The 22,029-nt window shown below is 36.9% G+C and overlaps 1 protein-coding gene and 1 non-coding gene across 5 annotated transcripts in view; one reads left to right on the top strand and one right to left on the bottom strand.

The window, feature by feature from the left end:
• The window catches only part of LOC129248047 (mitogen-activated protein kinase-binding protein 1), a 72,726-nt gene that overhangs the window by 15,420 nt on the left and 35,277 nt on the right, over positions 1–22,029 (bottom strand). For 2 of the 4 annotated variants that reach the window (XM_054887463.1, XM_054887459.1), the window contains exons 2-11: positions 19,593–19,684; positions 12,901–13,144; positions 12,608–12,817; positions 12,120–12,539; positions 10,043–10,762; positions 8,678–9,969; positions 8,314–8,615; positions 8,093–8,235; positions 7,826–7,870; positions 9–120 (exon numbers count right to left, since the gene is read on the bottom strand). In XM_054887463.1, coding sequence (XP_054743438.1) covers positions 9–120; positions 7,826–7,870; positions 8,093–8,235; positions 8,314–8,615; positions 8,678–9,969; positions 10,043–10,762; positions 12,120–12,539; positions 12,608–12,817; positions 12,901–13,144; positions 19,593–19,684 — 3,580 coding nt within the window. The remainder of the gene's footprint in view (positions 1–8; positions 121–7,825; positions 7,871–8,092; positions 8,236–8,313; positions 8,616–8,677; positions 9,970–10,042; positions 10,763–12,119; positions 12,540–12,607; positions 12,818–12,900; positions 13,145–19,592; positions 19,685–22,029) is intronic. The other 2 variants (XM_054887462.1, XM_054887460.1) reach the window with 1 other exon arrangement.
• Trnag-gcc (transfer RNA glycine (anticodon GCC)) lies at positions 651–721 on the top strand. The gene has a single exon. It is a non-coding gene; the product is annotated as a tRNA-Gly (tRNA).

Genomic DNA, 22,029 nt, shown 5'->3' with positions numbered 1-22,029 from the left:
TCACTCACCTGTCTTTGCATAACGACTCGCCGCAGCTGCCGATCTCGACGCATTATCCATGTTTCCCGCCAGACTTAGATCCGAAATGCTGTGACTGCCACGAAGCGATCGATAGCCAACCTAACAAAAAATTCCATAATGCATAAATTTAATTAAAATATCTCCATTTGAAGTAAATACAAAAAAATAAAGCAAACAAACAATTAGTAAACCAAAGATGTGTGTTTAGATACGTTAACTATTTACAAGACAAAGCGCTGACATTTAAATAAACGTTTATGTGTGTATGTATAGGAAACACGTAAAGGATTAGTAGAACGACAAAATTTGGAGGCACTGCTGCAAATCTTCAACAGCCTCCTGCCTTCCATGCGATGTGAATAGGTTAAAACGTTTCATGGTTTCGCTTGTGGAGTGTCGTCCACTCAATCACGCATATTAGTATGTCTGTATGTATGTACATATATACATATGCTTCCTCTGCTTTGCTTCGAGTTTTTATTATTCGGTGCTCACCTTTCACTTTGTTTCTATTTATAGTTTGTGTGAGTAGTAGTAGTACGTTGCTTGTAAAGCGTCAATATCTTCTACAACCATTTGCAGTGCGTGCTAATAGTGAAGTTGCTGTTGAAGCACCATATTATTATGAAGCATCGGTGGTTCAGTGGTAGAATGCTCGCCTGCCACGCGGGCGGCCCGGGTTCGATTCCCGGCCGATGCATTTCGATTTTTTTTAATTTATTTCAGTTTATTATTTATTTTTGAATTGAAAGTAATTATTTTAAGTGATATTTATTTCTCGTAATTTATTTATTATTTTAAATCTAAGAAGTACAATCTTACGGGCGAGAAAAATATAAGATCTAGAAATTATTAATCCCATTTAAAATGAAATAGAAGATTAAATTAAGAATCTTAATATAAGCCGATTACGACAAAGAAAAGCCTAGATGATGTGAATTTGTCAATATATTACATTACCCAAGCGCTCGAGAAATGAGTGCGTGCTTGCATATTTAGTTTTGAAGCTTTCCGCATAAAATGGGTAAACATTTCGAGACTTCTTTGTGGAACATTATCCTCTTATCCTCTCAAGTAACATTGAGCAATCAATGAAGCCGGCGGCAATTATATTATATGTAAACGATAACAAAAAACTCTTCATGAAAAGAATTTTGTAGGTCACTTTATTTGTAGAAAAACAACAAGACGCAGACCACAAATAGGAGGAATGATCGGCCAAACACCCAAAAAGGATGTAAGCGCAAATTAAATGTATAGACGATAGTGAAAGAACTGTTTTTCTGTTTTCTAAAGTATTTCAGCTATAAGCCTTAGCCTTGCGCCATAAGATGAGATAGAATCTGCAAACAGTTGCGAACGTAATGCGAGTTGGGAATAACATTTTGAACGCATTCAATTCTATTGATACTTGGTCATAAGACCGCCAAATCAACGTAGGCCTTGGCTGGTAGTGAACGTATTAAATGAATAAAAAGTAATAATACTGGCATTTATTTTTCATTAATCTAGTTCTCCATTTCTTTATTAATATTTTTATAAAAATACTCCCTTTATTTGTTAGTATACCGAAAGTTTTTGTTGCGGTTATCATTTTAATTATTTTGATTTCAGTGCTTAAAATCAGAAAATCGATGTATTACGATCATAACTATTATACTATCAGGTCAGTCCATAAGTTCATGCGTTTTTTAAAGGTGGTTTTAAAATTAATAAAAAAGATGTTTAAAGTATTTATTAATCAATAATATATTTTCCTTCACTATTTACAATGTCTTCCCAACGTTTAGGCAAATTTTTAATTCCCTGCTCAAAAAATTATTTGTCCTTGGAGCCAAAATACGTTTCGATATCCCTTTTTATAGCTTCTTTTGAGGAGTAGTTCTTGTTACTAATATGGGATTGAAGTACACGGAAAAGGTGATAATCACAAGGTGCAATATCCGGAGAATATGGTGGATGCGGTATTAGCTCCCATCCGAGCTCGTTCAGCTTCCCTAATGTTTGCCTTGCGGTATGAGGTTTTGCGTTGTCGCGGTGAAACAAAACTTTGCGTCTATTCACTAAAGACGGTCGATTTTTTTTAAGTGCCTCATTCAGGTTTGATAGCTGATGGGAATAATAATCAGCAGTTATCGTCTGGTTTGGTTCCAGAAGTTCATAATAACCAATACCGGTCACATCCCACCAAATAGACAGGAGAATCTTCTTGGGGTGAAGGCTATCTCTAAGGGTCGGTTCTAGTGTTTTATCTTTATCTAACCATTGGCGTTTGTGAACATGATTGTTGTAGAGGACCCATTTTTCATCACCAGTAACGATACAGTTCAAAAAACTTTCATTTTCAAGCCGTTGCAGCAGCTGAGAACACACATTCACTCTCTGCTGAAGGTTGGCGACGGAATGTCTATGCGGAACCCATTTTCTGGCTTTGAAACCTTTCCCAACTGAACCAGGTGCCTGTGAACTGTTCCATGCGATGAATTTAACCTCTGAGCTATCATATCGAGTGTCAAATTTGACTCAGCTACCACGAGTTCGCAAGGCGTCGTAGTTAAAGACTTCAGGACGACCAGCGCGCGGGGCATCCTCCACGTCGCAGTTACCACTTCGGAATTTTTAAAACTTTTGCGCAGTCCTAACACTCGAGTGAACAGTGTTTATTTCTGCAGCAGCAGTTGTTTTTGCATTTTTACCACTTTTATAAAAAAGGTACAAAATATGCCTCTTATACGCGTTCGAAGATTCCATTTTATTTTTTAACAACACGTGCTTCTATCCGCGATTAAAATCACTTGTTGAATGCACAATATATCAAAGAAAATATAAATAGTTCCGTTATATTCCGCAAATAATTTTTTGTATGCAAAAATCGTACATAAGTGAAACTATGGGTAAAATACGCACAAACTTATGGACTGACCTGATATTTACCATATTAAAGAAAATGTACTCTGAAATTATGTTTTGGTATGGATTATTTTGCTAACATGAATTGTTTTCGTCCCCACAACATTATGAGCTTTTATTCGCGAACTTTTTGCTTTTCCCCTTATTTCATATATGTTTCAATAAGTCAAAAATGCACAGTTAAATTTCTTCAATTTAGCGTAGGGCCCTAAACTTTATTTAAAATACACTTAAAACCTTTTAAAAACTACTTACGAATCCAAAACTTTAACCTAAGGCGCGAAAAAATGAAAACACGTATTCAGTTAAAGAAACTACAACAATTGAGACAAATTTTAGTCAAAGTGATTGTAACAAAATAATTTAAATATCGTTGCCTTACGTCACTGATCGTCGCTGATCGATGGCTGAAATTTAGTTTTCTTGCATACATGAAAAAATCTAATTTTAGGTGGGATATTTTGCAATAGGTGGGATATTGTTTATTTTTCCAAAATGCTAAAAAAACACCGCTCAATATTTTCCCATGAATTTGGTTTTAAGTTAGCCGCTAACGTTGGTTTTATTCGTAAACCACGCCACTAATATGAAAAATGACGACTAGCAGAGGGATTTGTTGGAAGTTAGTGAGTAGCTTTATGAAAAGTAAACTTCCGATTAATTGCGGAATATGACTTTATTCAAATGGTGTTTGAGCTGATCTTGCAGTAGCCCACCCTGTCAAATCAATTTGAGGATTTCTGGCTCTACCTTACGAATGCATTGATCAATATTCTTAATCAGGATTTGAACTGGTTCTTCGAATATTCACTTCCCAAATCTTCCGTTAACGACAATCCAATAATACCGCCGAGACGGCTCATAGGCAATACTATTACCAAAAGGTACTAAACCAAAAACATGGATTGTTAAAGGTATATCATCCTGCAAATATTGTGAGATATTTCAAGTTCATATACTTGTAGTCAAATTCAGTCAGCAAAAGGTCGATAATTAGGGCATTTTGAGACACATTTTCAAAAAAAATTCCTAATGTTGCCCCGACTCAAAAATCGGCATTATACTGTTAATCTCTGGGGATATATTGGCTTATTGATGATTAAGTGCAGTTTCTCACCAGCTTCTCCATCCAAGCCCCTCAACAAATACGCTTATTTTTGAGGTAGATTTTTAATATTTCGAAACGTTTTTCAAGCGAAAAATAATATATTTGATTCTGATACAACACTGACCTTATGCCACTAAAAATGGCAGCCAGCGTTGAAGTAACATGTGATTTAAATATAAACCAGTTGGAGATCCACCCTCTAATATGGAAAACAGATTCACCTCGGCCGCACAAAATATCACACATTCACACACACTAAATAATGAACACTCCGCAATTGTTTATGTTGCAGCACTCATCTAACTATCATCCGCTTCCTTTGTGAACACCCGGTTTTCTTAATGATAAAATTACCGATTCTAAATAGCCATGGATGTGTTCGAGCTTCAATAATTGTGGCAGTGTTACTTTTTATGAAATAAAATTTTAAGTAATACGTTTCACTATGCAATTGAGTAAGCGATCGAAAAGTAAGTAGAGTTGGTAATAAAGTCTATTTGAATGTACAATTTAGTTGAATTATTGCTTTTATCGAAAAATTTAGCTGGACATCTACTAAATTGTTGGCTTGATGTCGAATGGACTTCAACGATTTGAAATATACCATAAATAGATTCTTCGAAGCAAAGTACAGGACAAAATGAAAATATGTATATGCTCCAAATCTTACCACTGCAACTCTAGAGAAAATTATTAAACATGGTCACATATAAAAGAACTTTTAAGGTATTTGTCAAAGTTTCCAGACTACCTTTTATCTCTTTCAAAAACCGTAAAACATCAGACTATCAACTGAGCATCAGTAACTATACTACTTATACAAGAATGATAGAAAGAAGATTACGCCCATCAGAGAGTGCGTGACGTCACGTTTTTCCGAGTTGTGCAGTATTGTCAACCATTTGCTCTTCGCAATAAATTTAGTACTTTTTTATACCGAAAATGCGAAAATTTTGAAGTTTCGTGTTTGTTTCTTTTTTTAATTTAAAGCTACCGAAACTTTAAATAAAAAAAAACTGTATTATTATACAAAAGAAGGTTAAAAAAGGCCACTCTGAGAAGATTTTAATGCTAATGAAAATTAGTTGGTTCTTATAAAATTTGATATTTTGAAAGGGAAAATTTAATTTTTTGTTATGTTAGAATATTAAATCTTAATTGAAAAGATTTTTACACACTTTAAAAAGCGTTTGAATTTACTGAATGCGAATTAAAACCATAGAGGTGTAATCGTTTCTTCCGGCCATCAATCCTTAGTGGGACATAGGACATCAAGAGGTGTATTCATTGTAAAAATAAGCCACAAAATAACAGAAAATACTAAAGAAACCATACTGATATTTTTACAAAAAGAGTACCTTATCTAGATACATAACCTCAAATATAGCAAATAAGTCGTTCCCTTAACAAAAGAGTCTCGCTTAACAAAAAAAAAAAAACTCATAAATTAAATTGTACATAAGCATAACCCATTTATTAAAAAAAACGCACATTCTAAAGACAATTTGTCACGCAATCAAAGTTCTTTAAGTGATTCAATAAAAATTTGGTGTTTTATTTTCTTTAAATGAGCATTTTAGTGCGTTTTTATATCCAAAGCTAGGCAACACTGCAGTAGCGAGAGAGAGATTTGACTGCCGAAAGCAGAAGAACACCAACAACACCTGCAATCGCGGGCAATGCCACCAGATGTTAAAAAGAAGTGAAGCTAAATAAAACTGAGTGAATTATTTAACTTATTATTAAAAAATGTATATTTTACAAAATTATAAACGTTACATTTTAATAAGAATAGGCTAGAAAAATGTCATGAAGAAAGAACTAACACTCCGAACCTAAATAACAAAAAACAATGCATCTCATTATTCTTTCCATCATGCTACTTATATACTGCGATATTGCCGTAATTTACGCGTAACTTGAACACAAGGCATGCCTCCTTTATCATACTCAAGCACAGCCACAATTCAAGAACGTGGTTGGAGTTCCAGCCTGGGGTGAGCTTTAGCTTCTTTAACCAGCCTTCCCTAAGTCACACGATTCAAGGCAGCAGACCACCAGTTATGTATTTTCGATGACTAGGTCTCCCTTTACATTTGGTGGCTAGCGCGTTGTAATTTAAGGGGTAACACCACTGTACACGCGTAAAATAAACACGATTTTTAAAGAATTTTTTTGTATAGAAGGAAAGGGAAAACAATCACTCTGATTTGGGAAGTTATTACTTATATACTAAAATACAAAACTACAAAGTTTGATCGAAAAATTTTACAAAATGGCGGCATTGGAGACATTTTTGTAATGTGGTTTCTCTTGAAGGAGCTCCGCGGCACGCAGCACAGAGGGTGCAAATTTTAATCTGGAACAAAGAAACATTTTTTTTCTTAATCTAGATAAGAATAGCTAGAGAAACACGTAGGGGATTTAAAAAATATTTATTTTTGTAGAATTAGCAAGCATTTGAAGGAAAAAACTCTATTTTGGACTAAAAAAACGGCACTTAAATAATTATAACAATCGTTTAAATTAATCTATCGAAAATCCCCTACGCTCTTCTCTTAAGAAGGTTATTATACAGACGTAGTGAAAAATCTGATTAAAAATATTTAAAATTGTTTGAGTTATGCTGCGTGCCAATTTCAGAAAACGTGTTTTGAGAAAAACGCGTTTAAAGTTTGGAAATTTGGAGAAGTCGTTAGGTAGCAGTCACTAACGCTTGGTTAAAAGCTTAAAATATTTATGAAATAGACTTCTGTAACGTATAAAACTTTTTGTTCTGTATTTTAAAAGGTTCAAAGAATTTTTTAAGCTTATAAAAAAAAAATCAATTTTTTGAAATTTCTACAGTGGTGTTACCCCTTAAGAGGGATTTTTGGAGACGTTTCTTACTCATGCGCATGACATGACCTACCCATTTGAGTCGTTGCGATTTGACGAACTTAACGACATCTTCGCTTTTGCGCAACAGCTTCTCTTGTAGCTGATTCTATAGCAACCAACCTCAACCCGAATTGGACCATACATTCGAGCTTTCCAGCTGTGATAAAATTCTGTTTCACGGAAACTTTTTTTACTTTAGTACGCTTATTACGAATTTACAAGCGATGTCTGTCTACTTAAGTATGTACTTTACATATATGCATACGATAGTTGTCCAATCTTTGAACTTTCTTTCTTTAAATTGGCTTTATATAAATTGAAGAAATACAACTCCATTCCTTTCATCCGGTATAAGTATAAACAGGGTGGTTTGTTGATCAGTGTAAAATTAAGCGAACATTTTTTTATCAATTATTTTCATATCAATTTCAGAAAGTCGGCATAATTTTGAGTTTTGTTTTTTAACTTATCTACACATTTTTAATAACACCAATTGAATAGAATTTTAATGGAATATTTGAAAATGAATAATTCAATATGCATGCGATTATGGCCCAAGGAATGTGGAATAAACAGAAAAGCAATGAACGCATGTATGAATTTGCATACATATGTATGTATGTATGTACGTACGAGTACGAGTATAAGCTATGAGAAATTAGTAAAGTGCACAAATATGATTTTGGCGGTGCGAAATGAAATACAAAAAATAATGTATGCGCACATGTATTTATGTATGTATGTATTTATGTATATTTATGCGTATGTACATCAGTTTTAGTACGCAGTTATGAAAATTCTCAACGAAAGTAAGTAGTTTCAGGAAAGCCAAGTTGTTAGACTGCCTTAGTAGTAGTGCACATTACACATACATATAACAGCGTGTTCGTTCTAAACATTTCTCACCTCCGGTATAGCATTCAATCTCTTAACTCCATTTTTACGTGCGCCCTAAGCACCAAACGTCGTGTACCAACCGTAAAAAATTACAATCACCAAACAGGAATATATATATTTTTTTTTTGGTTTTTTGGTTGTGTTTGTTTGTCAATCAATACACATAAGAAAGACAGACACAGGATTAGGGACGAAACAAATAAAAATATTTAAATATAGAAAACGCAAACAGATGCGATTAGCATAGTTGTGGAAAGAAATCTTGTTAATACTTACATTTTCTAGCTGCTGTTTCACTTCACTGATCACCTTCAGCAGCTCATCTTTCTTCGTGCTGGTGAAGGATTTTGTTATGGTGGCTGTAGAGGAGACCGGCTTGCCGTTCTCTGTGTTGTGTTTGGCACTAATACTGCGTCGATCTGCGATATATACATATGTACATACATAAATTTCAGTAAAGTAAGCAAATTTCATTAATTTCCATATTAAGAACTTACTTGTGCTGCCCCGCTCCAGCATGCTGCCTGGGCCTTCGGGTAGGGCGGCCTGCAGGAAACCACTTGTGGTTTGCGGTATACTCTCCGAGCTGCCGCCTAACGTGGATGCTAACGAACGCTCAGCATTTTCAGCGCTCGGCGTTGAACCTTCGTCTTCGGTATCGGAGGTGCCTGTACCAGTACCAGTGCTGGCGGTGTGTGTGCTGCCATTACCTGGCAACGTTAGACCGGTCTTCTCGAATTTCTGCCTCCGCATTGACTTTCGCAGCTCATCTTCATTCATGGCGGTCACTTTGAAATCCCTGTAAGAGAAGCAGGGAAGAATATTAAAATTAAATCTACTTGAACTTGCGCGCCCACTTACGTTGGTGTGCCGGGCGAAATGTTGTTGTAGAACATGCCGTGATCCGAACTTGTGCGTTCGCCATCAGAGATATCCTCTACATCGCCATCATGTTCATTGGATTGCGCATCAAAACGCAGACCAGGCTTACGTTTTTCCGGCGCCAATCGATTCGTTGACGTGCCAGCACCATTACTGCCAGCCGCCGTTGGCACGGTACCGCTATTATTGCTGCCAATAAATTTCAGTTCGCGCCGCGTCTCCATACCCGAGTCAATCGACGAGTCTTCACTGAGGTAAGTCTGGTTGTACATAATGTCCTTGGAGGAGGCGCTATTGTAGTCGGACGTTTGTGTGTTTCCCATACCGCCGCCACCCACGCCACCAACACCTACGCCCCCGCCAATGATACCACCACCACCTCCGCCGCTCGATGACACAGTACCCAGAGGGCTTTCCGAATTCGAACGTAAGTCATCGGGATCAAATGGGCCTCGTTGTGCCCAACGTCCACGCGCTCGCGGCACTCCTCCAACTCCCAACTGACTGGGTGAGGAGCTCAAATTGGAGGTGGATGATGCAGATTGCATGGCGGAGATTGTTGAACCGGGTATAGCAACACCGCCTCCGCCGCCACTCGATTCATCCGTATTCCCCCCGGCTTTTCGCTTCGCCCATTGCGGCAGCTGACCCACGTCGGAGAATTTGTAGCCGGGCGTCAACGCTGGTTCGTCGGTGAACATTGACGGCGACGTAGTAAATTTCTGTGGTGTTGCCAACTCATCTATTTCATGTGTTGGCGATTCGATAATGATGCCCTCCGGTGTGGCGATAATTGAACCAGGACGGGGTGGTAGTGGCGCATGACCTGAGCGTAGGCGCTGTTGTGAGAGGCGCGCTTGCATTGTGACAATCATATCGTGCGGCACTTGCCACACGAAAATACAACCATCACCGCTGGCCGAGATTAAATGGCGACAGTCGTTAGTGAATTTGAGTCCAGTGACCAGCTCGCTGTGGCCGTACATACGCGCCATGCACTCATTCGAATAGTAATCGTAAACTGCGAGCGTTTTGTCCGTACAGGAGGTGGCTACATAAATGCCACTGGGATCGAGGCTGAGCTTAATTAAACTGCCTTCATCCGAGTGCGAACCCTTAAAGGTTTTTGTATGTTTGGCATTCTGGGTGCCATATACACGTATATTGCGGTCCTGGCAGGCGGTGAGTATGTGCTTGGCATTAGAATCAACTTCCATGTCGTACAACGTCGTCTTGCCGGAGGTATTTGTGCCGCGCAAGAAAATGTTGCCCTGTGGAAAGCAAGGGGAAAGGTATTAATTAATAAATTTTAGTTAAATAAATTTTAAAATTCTTAGCACTCACCTGGAACGTTCTGAACATAATCGATTTATCTGCACCACAAGAAATCATCTGGAAATTAAGTCCCGAGCCCACAAACTTTATCGATGTTATGGACGACGAGTGATCGTCCAGCGTTTGCAGCAACAAATAGTCTTGCGATACGTCGAATACATGAATTAGCCGATCCCGGCTGGCACTGGCCAGTAGCTTTCGTTCGATCTTTTCATTCGAGTACTCCAGGCACAACACTTCTGATTCGTGCGCCTCAATTGTCATGATGATTTTGGTGTTAGCCAAATTATAAATTCTTATATTGCCGCAACGATCACCGCTTGCCAAATGTTGCAACTCAGGACTTATTCGTATGCATCGCACGCCATTGCGACCATCATACGCTGTATTAGAGTTCTTATCGCCCGCTAGATCTTGATCCTTGATAAAATTCATTTCATCATCGATGTACATAATTTTCAATAGCTCCTTGGAGTAAATATTTTTACGATAATTTTCGGTGTTGGTACAGCCATCAAGACCCCAAACGCGGATTGTGTCATCCGAGGAGCACGTAACAAACGACTCCTCGGGCAATGTGTCTGACACATCGCGCTCCAAATTGTATGGCACAGTTTCCACGCCCCAAATGCAGGTGGAATGATATAGGAAGGAGTGCGATTTTCCCACACGTTTGATATCTCGCATGTCCCAAATATACAGCGAGTGATCATTGTACACACAACTGACCTAAAAAATTAAAAATAAAAATGGTTCATTTATTACATCAGCAACGATATAAATAAATAGACTCCAAAGTCTTTTTGGCACAAGATCGGCGCTTGATTTATGTGGCACTACGCGTACTAGTCCAACTTGGCTCTTAGATATAATGCTACGAAAATTAAATATCATCGAATAGGACTTGAAAGTATTAAAACTTCAAATAGGCTGATGAAGGTCAATAGTACCAAAAACCGACGAAGGAGCTAAAGTTTGTTACATTGATTGCTCTAAGTTGGATGTTGAGTAAACTGTACCTATATTTCAGAGAAACTACAATGGATAGATTATTATAAATAGTTTAGGCGAACGTTTTTGAATTTGAGGCTTGTTCTAGCACGTGGCTATGCGTCCGAAATAAGTGTTAAGTCAGTCTGTATTAAATACCTTTAACTCGTTTAAATGCAAAACTGCAAAACTCTTTTGAGCGAGTTCGGTTCCTTTGAACGCAACGTAACTTTTAAGCACCGGAGCAAATAGATTTTGGAAGTTGGAGAAGGTGAATGGTCACGTAAAGACGGATCACTACAGTGTTTCCAAGACAGATTCGTAACGGCCGACGATTAGGGAGCACTTCAGCGCTTCAAACATCTATACAATAAAGGTGAATGTCCGCACGTTGTCCGCGCATCACTACGAAACGACAACACCAAATGACGTAAAATTTTTTATACATTCATATTTTCGCCCAATGAAGGTTATATACAATATATAGGCATGTTTTTATGAGCTCCCTTCCCACAGACCCCAGGCCGCGCCACCACTCTCATTCGTCACTAATAATCGAATATTTGCTTAAATTTAATCTAAAAAATCCTAGTTTTTCCTATTCCCCACTATTTATAGCACACTCTAGACTTCATAATCCGCATAAGCTGTTCAGCTGTGACCCAAATGCAAAGCTCAAAAACGGTTTGAGATAGAAAATTAATAAAAATAATTTTGCTTGATATTTTTCTGATTGGTTGTTTTGATTTTATTCAACGAGGCATAGCAACGGATGCCGGGTATTGTAATATTAGGGTTATTAATAACAAATTATAAAAAATTATTTTCTATGAAATTATTATTACAAACAATAATTCTTTTATATACATATCCTAAATCCCTCAAAACTACTCCTACGCGAGACGGGCCGCGGGTTAAAGCTAGTATTTCTATAAATTTAACATTTGTTAGATTACGTTTTCGAAAAACACGCAGCTAGAAAATTTTAAACTTGATGAAACCTTAAAAACTTCCAGCGAATAAAATTTCCAAAAAAAAAAAAAAAAAAAAAAAATCCTCTATTCTTTTATTATGTTCTCCCTGGCCCAAAACTAACCTTCGATCTCTGTTCATCGTACACCATCGCTACACAGTCCGGATATTTGGCATGCGGTGGCACAGTCATTATGTGATTGATATGTATTCCCTGCGCCACATCGACACCCAGATAATGTGTGCGTGGCAATGTCGTCACATATTCCAGTGTAGTAGCATTAAAAATGCGTATAATGGCTTCGGCACAACCGACGAGTATGAAACGCGCATTCACCGTTAAGCAATTTGCACTCGTTGTGCGACATTGCACCCACTTGTCTAACAAACGGCGTGAGCTGAACTCAACCAAATGACCCTGCCGGGTGATGGCATATGTGCGGTCCTTCGTCTCATCCTTGCCGCAGGCGACCGCACAAAAGTCGTTGTCGCGCAAATCACCCAATATGGCACTACGCCCCATAAGCGGTATGGGATCCTTGTACTGTAACGAAAATAAAGGTAATTAGTAAGAATGAGTGAGTTGGTGGGCGATTGGTTGTGTGAACATACCCTGCGGCCGCCCTCCATGTACCAGTATTTGACATGACGATTGCCCACTGTAACAAAGTAACTGCCATCCTCGGCGAAACTCAGTGCCGACACTTTAGAGCTGATTTTATTCGAGGCCATTTTTTGATTCGACTTCCAATCGAAGACATTCACAATCATATCGTGTTGTGAACCAATGGATACCAGGTACTTGCCGGTGGGCGAGAAGGCCTGTAAGAGAGCATTAGTTTGCATTCACATTGAAATAAAATATTTTATAAGGAAAACGTTTTATATATGACAGATTAACTTACCACACATGTGACGGCGTATTTGTGATCGAAAAATTCCGCCACCACATTGCCGCCGGTAGTGTGCTCCAGGTTGCCATTCGGCGAGTCTAGCTCCCATACTTTGATAGCGGGATTGATGCCACACTCGCCGGTGGCCACATAACGGCCGCAACGCGAAAATGCGACCGATGTGAAAGCTTTGCGGGAGGTGTTGACCAGGTAGGCCTGTGTTTGACGTTTCGCATTGAACAGGACCACGGTGCAGCTGAAAGAAAGAATAACGCGAAAGGTGAAAAATTAGTAGATGAAGTAAAAAAGCAATAAAAGAATATTTAAATGGAAAATGCACTGCAAACAAAGATTTTAATATATAAAATATAAGTCATTCCAAATTTAATTATTTATAGTCGCAAGCATGGTGGCCGTCTTTCATTAAAAAGTCACCTGCTGGCTTACTTAATTAGCAATGTTTTACTTTTATTCACTTTTTGTGCATATTAAATGCTGTACTTGCAAGGGGAAAGAAAAATGCGCAAAAGGTTAAATCCTTTGTTAAGACTGTCGGGAAGGAAGTTCATTTTAACAATTTTTTACAATGCCAAGTGACGCAGCCGTAAATTCATATTTTGTGCGATATAAAAAGTGACAAGGAAATGGAAAGCTGGAATGCTTAAAAAAGCAAGATAGGAAAAGAAAAAATGTATAGTGAAAAAAAAACAGCACTTGAAAGTCGCACAGCTTGCAGGCCGTTGCCTTGACTTCCACACACTCTCATGCCCTTTTTATCTGTAGTAAGCTGCTTTTGCTTTGTCCTACTTTTAAATGGAAATCATATCATATCGAAATACCAACGAGCTTTATGATTTGTATTTCGCTGATTCGGTAGAAAAAAGTTGAGTCTCTTTAATAATGAAGTTTAAGGTAAAAAACGAGCATTTGAGTACAAAATAGCTATATATGAAAATACATTCTTCCAAAAATTATAAAACACAGCCTCTGCAACCCATCTCAGATAAGTCTACGTTAACGGAACTACCCTGATTACTCAATATACCTATACCGCGAAGAACTGTCTCTTCAGTACCATTTATCAAAAATGTGTGGGACTATATTATGCTGCTACAACAAAAAAAAAGACCTTCACGATAAAAACGGTTATAAAGGGTCTTTCAAAAGTGACGCCTAGATATTAATAGTAAATAATTCCTAGACGCTATCTTTTTATGTCGTCTTTGAAATTTTTCAGGTAGTCAGATGTACAATTTTACTCGACAGAACTCGCTAAAATTATTGAAATTATCAGGTCAGTCCATAAGTTCGTGCGTTTTTTAAAGGTGGTTTTAAAATTAATAAAAAATATGCTTAAAGTATTTATTAATCAATAATATATTTTCCTTCATTATTTACAATGTCTTCCCAACGTTTAGGCAAATTTTTATTGTAATTCCCTGCTCAAAAAATTTTTTGTCCTTGGAGCCAAAATACGCTTCGATATCCCTTTTTATAGCTTCTTTTGAGGAGTAGTTCTTGTTACTATTGTAATATGGGATTGAAGTACACGGAAAAGGTGATAATCACAAGGTGCAATATCCGGAGAGTATGGTGGATGCGGCATTAGCTCCCATCGGAGAAATAAACACTATTCACGGAGAGGATACCGGGAGTGTAACGACTGCGCAAAAGTGGTTTTCAAAATTCCGAAGTGGTAACTGCGACGTGGAGGATGCCCCGCGCGCTGGTCGTCCTGAAGTCTTTAACTACGACGCCTTGCGAACTCGTGGTAGCTGAGTCAAATTTGACGGTCGATATGACAGCTTAGAGGATAAATTTATCACAAGGAACAGTTCACAGGCACCTGCTTCAGCTGAGAAAGGAAAATGGGTTTCGCATAGACTTTTCGTCGCCAACCTTCAGCAGAGAGTGAATGTGTGTTCTCAGCTGCTGCAACGGCTTGAAAATTAAAGTTTTTTGAACCGTGTCGTTACTGGTGATGAAAAATGGGTCCTTTACAATAATCCTGTTCGCAAACGCCAATGGTTAGCTAAAGATAAAACACTAGAACCGATCCCTAGAGATAGCCTTCACCCCAAGAAGATTCTCCTGTCTATTTGGTGGGATATGACCGGCTTTGTTGATTATGAACGTCTGGAACCAAACCAGATGATAACTGCTGATTATTATTCCCATCAGCTTTCAAATCTGAATGAGTCGACAACGCAAAACCTCATACCGCAAGGCAAACATTAGGCAAGCTTGTTGCATTTTTACCACTTTTATAAAAAAAGTACAAAATATGCCTCTTATACGCGATTAAAATCACTTGTTGAATGCAGAAGATATCAAAGAAAATATAAATAGTTTCGTTATATTCCGCAAATAATTTTTCGTATGCAAAAATCGTACAAAAGTGAAATTATGGGTAAAATACGCACGAACTTATGGACCGGCCTGATATTATGAAAATAGTCGACCTTTAAGAACAACATATCTCAAAATTTGTGAAAACATTCGTTCGAATGAGTCAACAACCCAAAGGTTGGTGAAAAAATTTCAAGAAATTAGTATTGTCGAGGATAGAAAAAGGACTGGCGGGCCAAAAACTGGACGTTCTGTTAAAAATATTGCTGCTGTAACGCAAAGTGTTGCTGAAAAACCGTTAACATCAATAACTCGAAGTTCTCAACAATTGGCATTCCTGAATCGACTATTTGGCGGGTTTTACGTGTAGACATGGACGGTGGACATTTAAACGATGTAATTTTTCATATATAATTGTTAAGACCCGTATTTTGAAAAAAATATTGAAAACTTAAAGAAAAAGACCTCTTAGTAGGCTGCCTCAAAAATTAGAAGAGATGGCATTTCCATCTCGAATCCAATATTTTGGTTATTAAATAGTGTTCTTCAAAAGGATACGGTCCAGTTTAGCGTTTAATTTCACAAATAGTTTAGTAATGAGATCTGTTTGAAGCAGACGCCTAATATAATTCTTGTGCGAGAGTTCACCACTCCACAAATGGTCGATAAAATCTAGGGTGTGATACTGGGCGATGACCAAGAAGCTGCAGGTTCATGTATTAATGATTTCAGTTTTTCAGAAATATTTGAATATGACAAAAATTCTCCGCAAGATGGGTGCTTTCATTTGAAAGCAAATAAGGTCGTTCTAAAATGGCAAACGCGTATTTAGTGATGGTCAATAGCAATCCTAGGAAGTTTCTATGCTATTTTATAACCAATCTTTACGTCATTACTAACAAATCTTTTTATTGATTAACTAGTCACAAATGAAATTCACTGGTGTATACGAAGTATAAAGAAACAATTTCAAGGATATAGAATCCAGAATGGTTGTTGTTATAACAGGATTTCAAAGAGGCGCTAACTGATGGAAAAGTGTGCATTTCAAATGATCCATCCATTTTTGATAACGAAATAATGCACTCTATAAAGCGCTATTCTGAATTTATATTGAAAATAAATAAGATTATCTCAATGATTTCTCCCTGCCTGGTCATATTATAGCTTGCTTGAGCGCCGATTATGTGGCGAATCGTGCCATCTCTTGGTCTATCCTTGCTTCCATGCCCTTGTGGGCCAAAGCCTTCCTTCGTATTTCTTGGGCTGGTTTTCGGATGGTGTGTGCAATCCATTTCCACTTCATCTTACGGATTGCGACATCAACTGAAACTTGATTGCACCAAAATTAAGAAAAACATTTTTCTAATAGCGATCGCCCCTCGGCAGGTAATGGCAAAACTCCGAGTGTATTTCTGCCATGAAAAAGCTCTTCATAAAAAATATTAGAGTGTCCGAGAAAGGATAGCTTTGCCTCGATTTATTTTGTGAGTATGGGGAAAAGACTAAAAATTCGCTTCAGAGGGTTTGTTTCATAAATAAAAATGTTTTTTATTAATTTAAGACAATACGGTAGTGAAAGAGTCACTTTTAGAAACGGCCGTTCTTCTGAACTTCATCATGGGCACTCAGTTTTTTCGTAAAGTATAACATGTGATATAATCAACAAAAAAATTTACAGTGCCCATATGTAGTGCATATTATTGTCAATGAAAGTACATATGTATGTATATGTATAAAGGTTTCTTATAAAAAAATATTGTAAAAAAAGCTGATATCGATTCTTAGTCAAAAAAAATATTGGTAAAATGTTTACGAAACGAAATTTTACATGACAAAATAAAACGGCTATTTACTTAAAAAAAAGAGGTAAAACGATCCTTGCAACAGTGTTCGAGTAATTTATTCGCTCAGATTGAAAAATGTGTTTTTGATTGAAAAACGTTTTTAAAGTCTTATGAGCAACTTTGAAGCAATGCGACAAAACTGGAAAAAAAGGTTCCACTATGGCAATTGCATATTGCTCTCAAAAGCCCAATATCAGCCAAAGGAAGAAAATAAATTTTCCTTCAAACGAAATTAAAAACTCCAACTGACCCAGTTTACTGGGTTATCAACGCGAGTGCATTCCATGGGTTCAGGCACTGCTGCTGGTTTGTTTGCTTAACGGTATAAGTTCATATTTAGTTTGCTCATATTTTTGCCTTTTTAGCTTTTTAGCTTCATTTTTGTATTTTAGCTGGAACATACGAAAGAGCTGCATAAACATGAGCAATTGGTGGCCGCTTTCAAAACATGAAGCAAGTGTTTGCATTCGAGAGCCTTCAATGAATGTAGCAGCCTTCAGAAGAGATATTCAGCCTGCCTGTCCGCCTGACTGCCAGCTAACCGGCCAGTCGAAGAGTCTATCAGCCGTCAAGCCACTCATTTAACACCACCCGTTTTAGTAGTTATTCTTCCCAGCTGCCCAGCCAAACCCTACATGAACGGAATTCAGACACCCTCTCACATGTGTGCAGCCATTCAAAAGTGTTTGCTCGGTGTCAACACCGCTGCGGGCAATTCTGAGATTGTCAGTTTCCGTTTTGCCCATTTTGTCGCACCCATACGCGCACAGATTGGCGTTGCCAAACAAAGCTACTTTGCGCGCAAGTGCCGCGATAGCTACATAAGTACGTCTGTTTGTGTGGGAGCTTGTCTGTATCCTGTAGGGGTAAGGCTTTGTGTGATGTTTCGTGTTGCGAGGCCGCCGCCACTGATGTCACTGCTGTTATCGGCCTGGCAGTGCTCGGAATTCATCTTTTATTTATGATCAATGCAGCTGTTGCCCGCATTTAAAGCCATATTTGACATTTGACGTTGACAGTTAAACGGCACAGTCGACTGTAGCCTCCTTCTTTCTCATCACTTCACAACCCTTTCATTGCTTTACCTAAATACCAATATTGCCTCAAACAAACAAGGCCAAAGACGCGTTGAACTAGAAATTTATGCATTTGTATTGGTTAACATAGCAGCCTTGCATTAAAGCTGAACATTTGTGGATTTAGGAATAAAAAGCTCTACTTGGCATATACACATCTGCAAATTGTTCCGCTGACTATCAAAAAGTTACTCATACGCCCTGTAAACAACAACTGCTTCATATTTCCTTAAAAGTTCTCTGCCCTAGTTTTATTTGAATCTGCATTTCGCAAAAGCTATTAAATTCCAGTTTTCATTTTTTTAGCATTAGCTTGTTATCGTAATCGATTCCTGGAGATTGTGAAATGCAATCAGTGTGATGCATTCAATATCAGGCTGCCAAATTCGATTTGGAGAATACATTTCAAGAGAATTAGATTACATGCACGAGAACACATACAACTAAACTTAACATAGATGTTTATGCATATGGATCTCTTCCACGTACTTTGCTTTATAATATGTCTACATACAAAAGTACAAGAGCAAGGATAGTGTAAGAGGTCAGGGTGAATTTCACTAATAAAAAACCAAAAAGTTGGTATTTTTCGGTTTAATGTTAAAGTAGTGTTTTTATTAAATTTTAATCTTTAACAATTCTTGCTTAAATTTTCAAGGGAGGTATATTCAATTATAGTTTAAATTACGATGGTTGCCAGCCTCCATGACTGTGCAATACCACGTGTTTGCACTCAAGTTTTCCCTGCAATTTCCAATGCGGTGAAACCACTTCGCCTCTCTAATGAACAATGAAATAGCTTCGTATTCCAAATCTGCCATACATCCAAAGCAGTAAGAGTTTAGAAAGCAATAGCACAATCTTCCCACAATACTTCCTTCTCATTCCTGCAGCTGCGACAGAAATCACTAACTACAACCAACCTAGTTTCAGGTTTTAAATTGAAGCCTCTTTATCAAGCCAAATACTTATGATTAGGTTTGTCCCAATACTTCAGATGCTTCGGAGCTTTACACCCTTAAAAAGCTGCTACGAATTTTGAACAATTTTGCTTTCTTATAATTCCCACTGTCTGGTCATTAAAAAAATATGATTTGCATAAGTAGACATTTTCGACATTTACTACTGCTAGCTAAACTCTAAATTCACCTAATTTACATCAGTTCAGAAAGAGTAACTGAGCCATAGTTCAGTTATAAGCTTGCCCCAGTTTTGGTTGCATTCATTTCGTTGGATTTTATTTTTCACTAAGAGCAAAACCATTTCATTTTGGTTTGGTTTATACTTTTAAAATAAGAAATACAATTTTTAGCACACTCAAAGTTACGCGGAACCCAAATACGTATTGAAAAATTAAAGTGATACGAAAAATGTTGCAATATTTGTATTTGCTGCTTTTGTGGTTCAAATTGAAATGAAAAATTAAACTTACCCTGCTGGATAGGCCAATAGACCGCTAACGGGTGAAACATCCAAGGCGGCATTGCTGCATACTGTGAGGCCGAGCACTTTTTTGAGCTTTATCTGCAAATGAGAAGAAAAAACAGAACAAGATGCGGTCAGAACTGTAGTTCAAATGAATAGCGAAAGTACAGAAACAGTATAATGTAAGAGAGACAAAATTTCAGTTTCCGATTTTTTCTTTGGATAATTTTTAATCGATACCTTGCTGTTTGGTAAACACGAATTAGGGTAAACACAAAGCTGCTGCAAAAACCACTGAGTGTAAAAGTTCCCAAAAGTGTGGGTTAGTAAAGTCAAATGCATTTGTAGGAGTATGTGTGTGTATGTCGTATCTATTTGTATGTGTCTGAGTAAATATTAATTTAAAATCAGAATTTGAAATTCATTTGAGCTGGGCACTAATAAACCTGGACATTTTTGCTAATTTTAATTGGAATTAAATATTCGTGAGATAAATTTAGGAAGAAGGGAGCATTTCAGACGATATATCAAGGTGCTTCAAACTTTGGTTTTGTTAAAAAAATTGTAACGTAAATATAAAGTAAAATAAAATATAATAAAATGAAATTAAATAAAATCAAACAAAATAAATCAACGAAAAAAAAACAATATATAAAAAGATAAAAAGAAATCGAAAAAAATTATACAAAAAAAAAGAATTTTTAAAATTTAAATTTTATACATAAAGTAAATATAATGAAAAAAATCAATAAATTAGCAAAAATAAAAACAAAAACTTTGCGCGTCCAACTCTGGGGTCGATATACATTTATTTTATATTTTTTAGTTACACTTAACATTAATTAAGATTTGCTGGTTTTGCATGTTTCACCTATTTTTATTACAACCTTACAATAGATTCGGAGCTACAGAGGGAAAAATAGCTGGGGAAAAATACAGGAGGCAAAATAACTGGACACATTCTATAGGAAGTCTTATCATGAGCGATATTAAAGTGGTAAATTTGTTGGTATAGATTAAAAATTTTGCGTTAGCGCATTTCTAACAAAATATAAATATACCTAATTCAAATATAGCAACTTTCATGTCTATACTATGAAAAAAATGTTATTAGCGTAGCTATCATATACCCTATAATTCATATTATCTGAGCAATTTCTATATGCTTTCCTCTCTTTGAACTTCGAAAGTATTTTTCGTAGCCCTGCGTAAAATGTTAATTATTTGAGCTTCATCAACTAATGTGAAAGCTTGCCGCTAAAGAAGAGAACGGGTTTATACCTGATATTATTCGGTTAGTCCCGGTCTCGACCCCATTGAGGCTGTGGTAAGCCTCTGCGTGCTCTTCAAACAAAGATTTTATAAATCGTATAATTTTTTCACGATATGAATAATGATTTACTCGTATGGTATATCTTTTCTGCCGTATAAGTGAAATTTAAGTTATTTTAATAGAATTATCATCATGAAGACCAAATGCATACTTAATAAAAGTATACTCCGCGTGAATGCTACACCTTGTATGGTTCTATCACAAATATTTCCCTTCTACTTAAATGCAAAGTACCATATAAGTAAAGGTAAACCGAATAAAGACATGATGTAATAGGAGCAAATACAAATATCAAACGGGTTCACATTCTAATTTGTTGGCAAATACGATAATTTCGTCCACAAGAAAACAAGCATTGCCAGATATAATAAAATCAACATTAAATTCAGTATTTTAGCTATAATATTTTACCAGGAAGTGTGTAATGGAATGCCGGGGAACGGCAGATATTTTTATAAGGAGCTTTTTAAAAAAATGTTTTTTTTTTATTAATTTTGGTTTCATCGAGATTCGAACCAACGTTCTCTCTGTGAATTCCGAATGGTAATCACGCACCAACCCATTCGGCTACGGCGGCCGTAAAAAATTTAACATATAATAATTTAGCGCAAGAGGTTTTAGTACACCAAAATTGTATTTAATAAAACAAAATCGATAAAAACGGCAAAAAGTTGCCCACAACACATACATTTAAAATATAAATTATATTAATTATAGATAAAATAAAAACTCACGTCAAAAGGTTTAATTGAAAATTACTTACATTTACATTAATCTACAGTATACTTAGATTAGGTAACGAAGTAAAAATAAATAAATTAAGAATTAAAATATCATCGAAAACTACAGCGTAATTTATGGATTGTTAAATTTTTTTGTAAACAATGCGGTAATACAAACTCAAATAACTCAATACAAATACGATAAACAGGTATTAACTACGAACTACACAAACAACAATAGCGAGCCTGCCTCGCACGCCAACTGTTTGTCGAACTACGTCATGCGCAGCAGCAACAGTCGCCGAATTGACTCGCGCAACAGCGGTTGACATCAGTTTCCAGGCAAATGTAGATAATCACCGCATGCGCTAACAATTTCGTTACTTATT

This window comes from Anastrepha obliqua, chromosome 5 (assembly GCF_027943255.1).
Source record: "Anastrepha obliqua isolate idAnaObli1 chromosome 5, idAnaObli1_1.0, whole genome shotgun sequence".
Taxonomy (NCBI): Eukaryota; Metazoa; Arthropoda; class Insecta; order Diptera; family Tephritidae; genus Anastrepha; species Anastrepha obliqua.
Note: the sequence above shows the minus strand (reverse complement) of the source record. Positions and strands in the feature narration are given on the sequence as shown.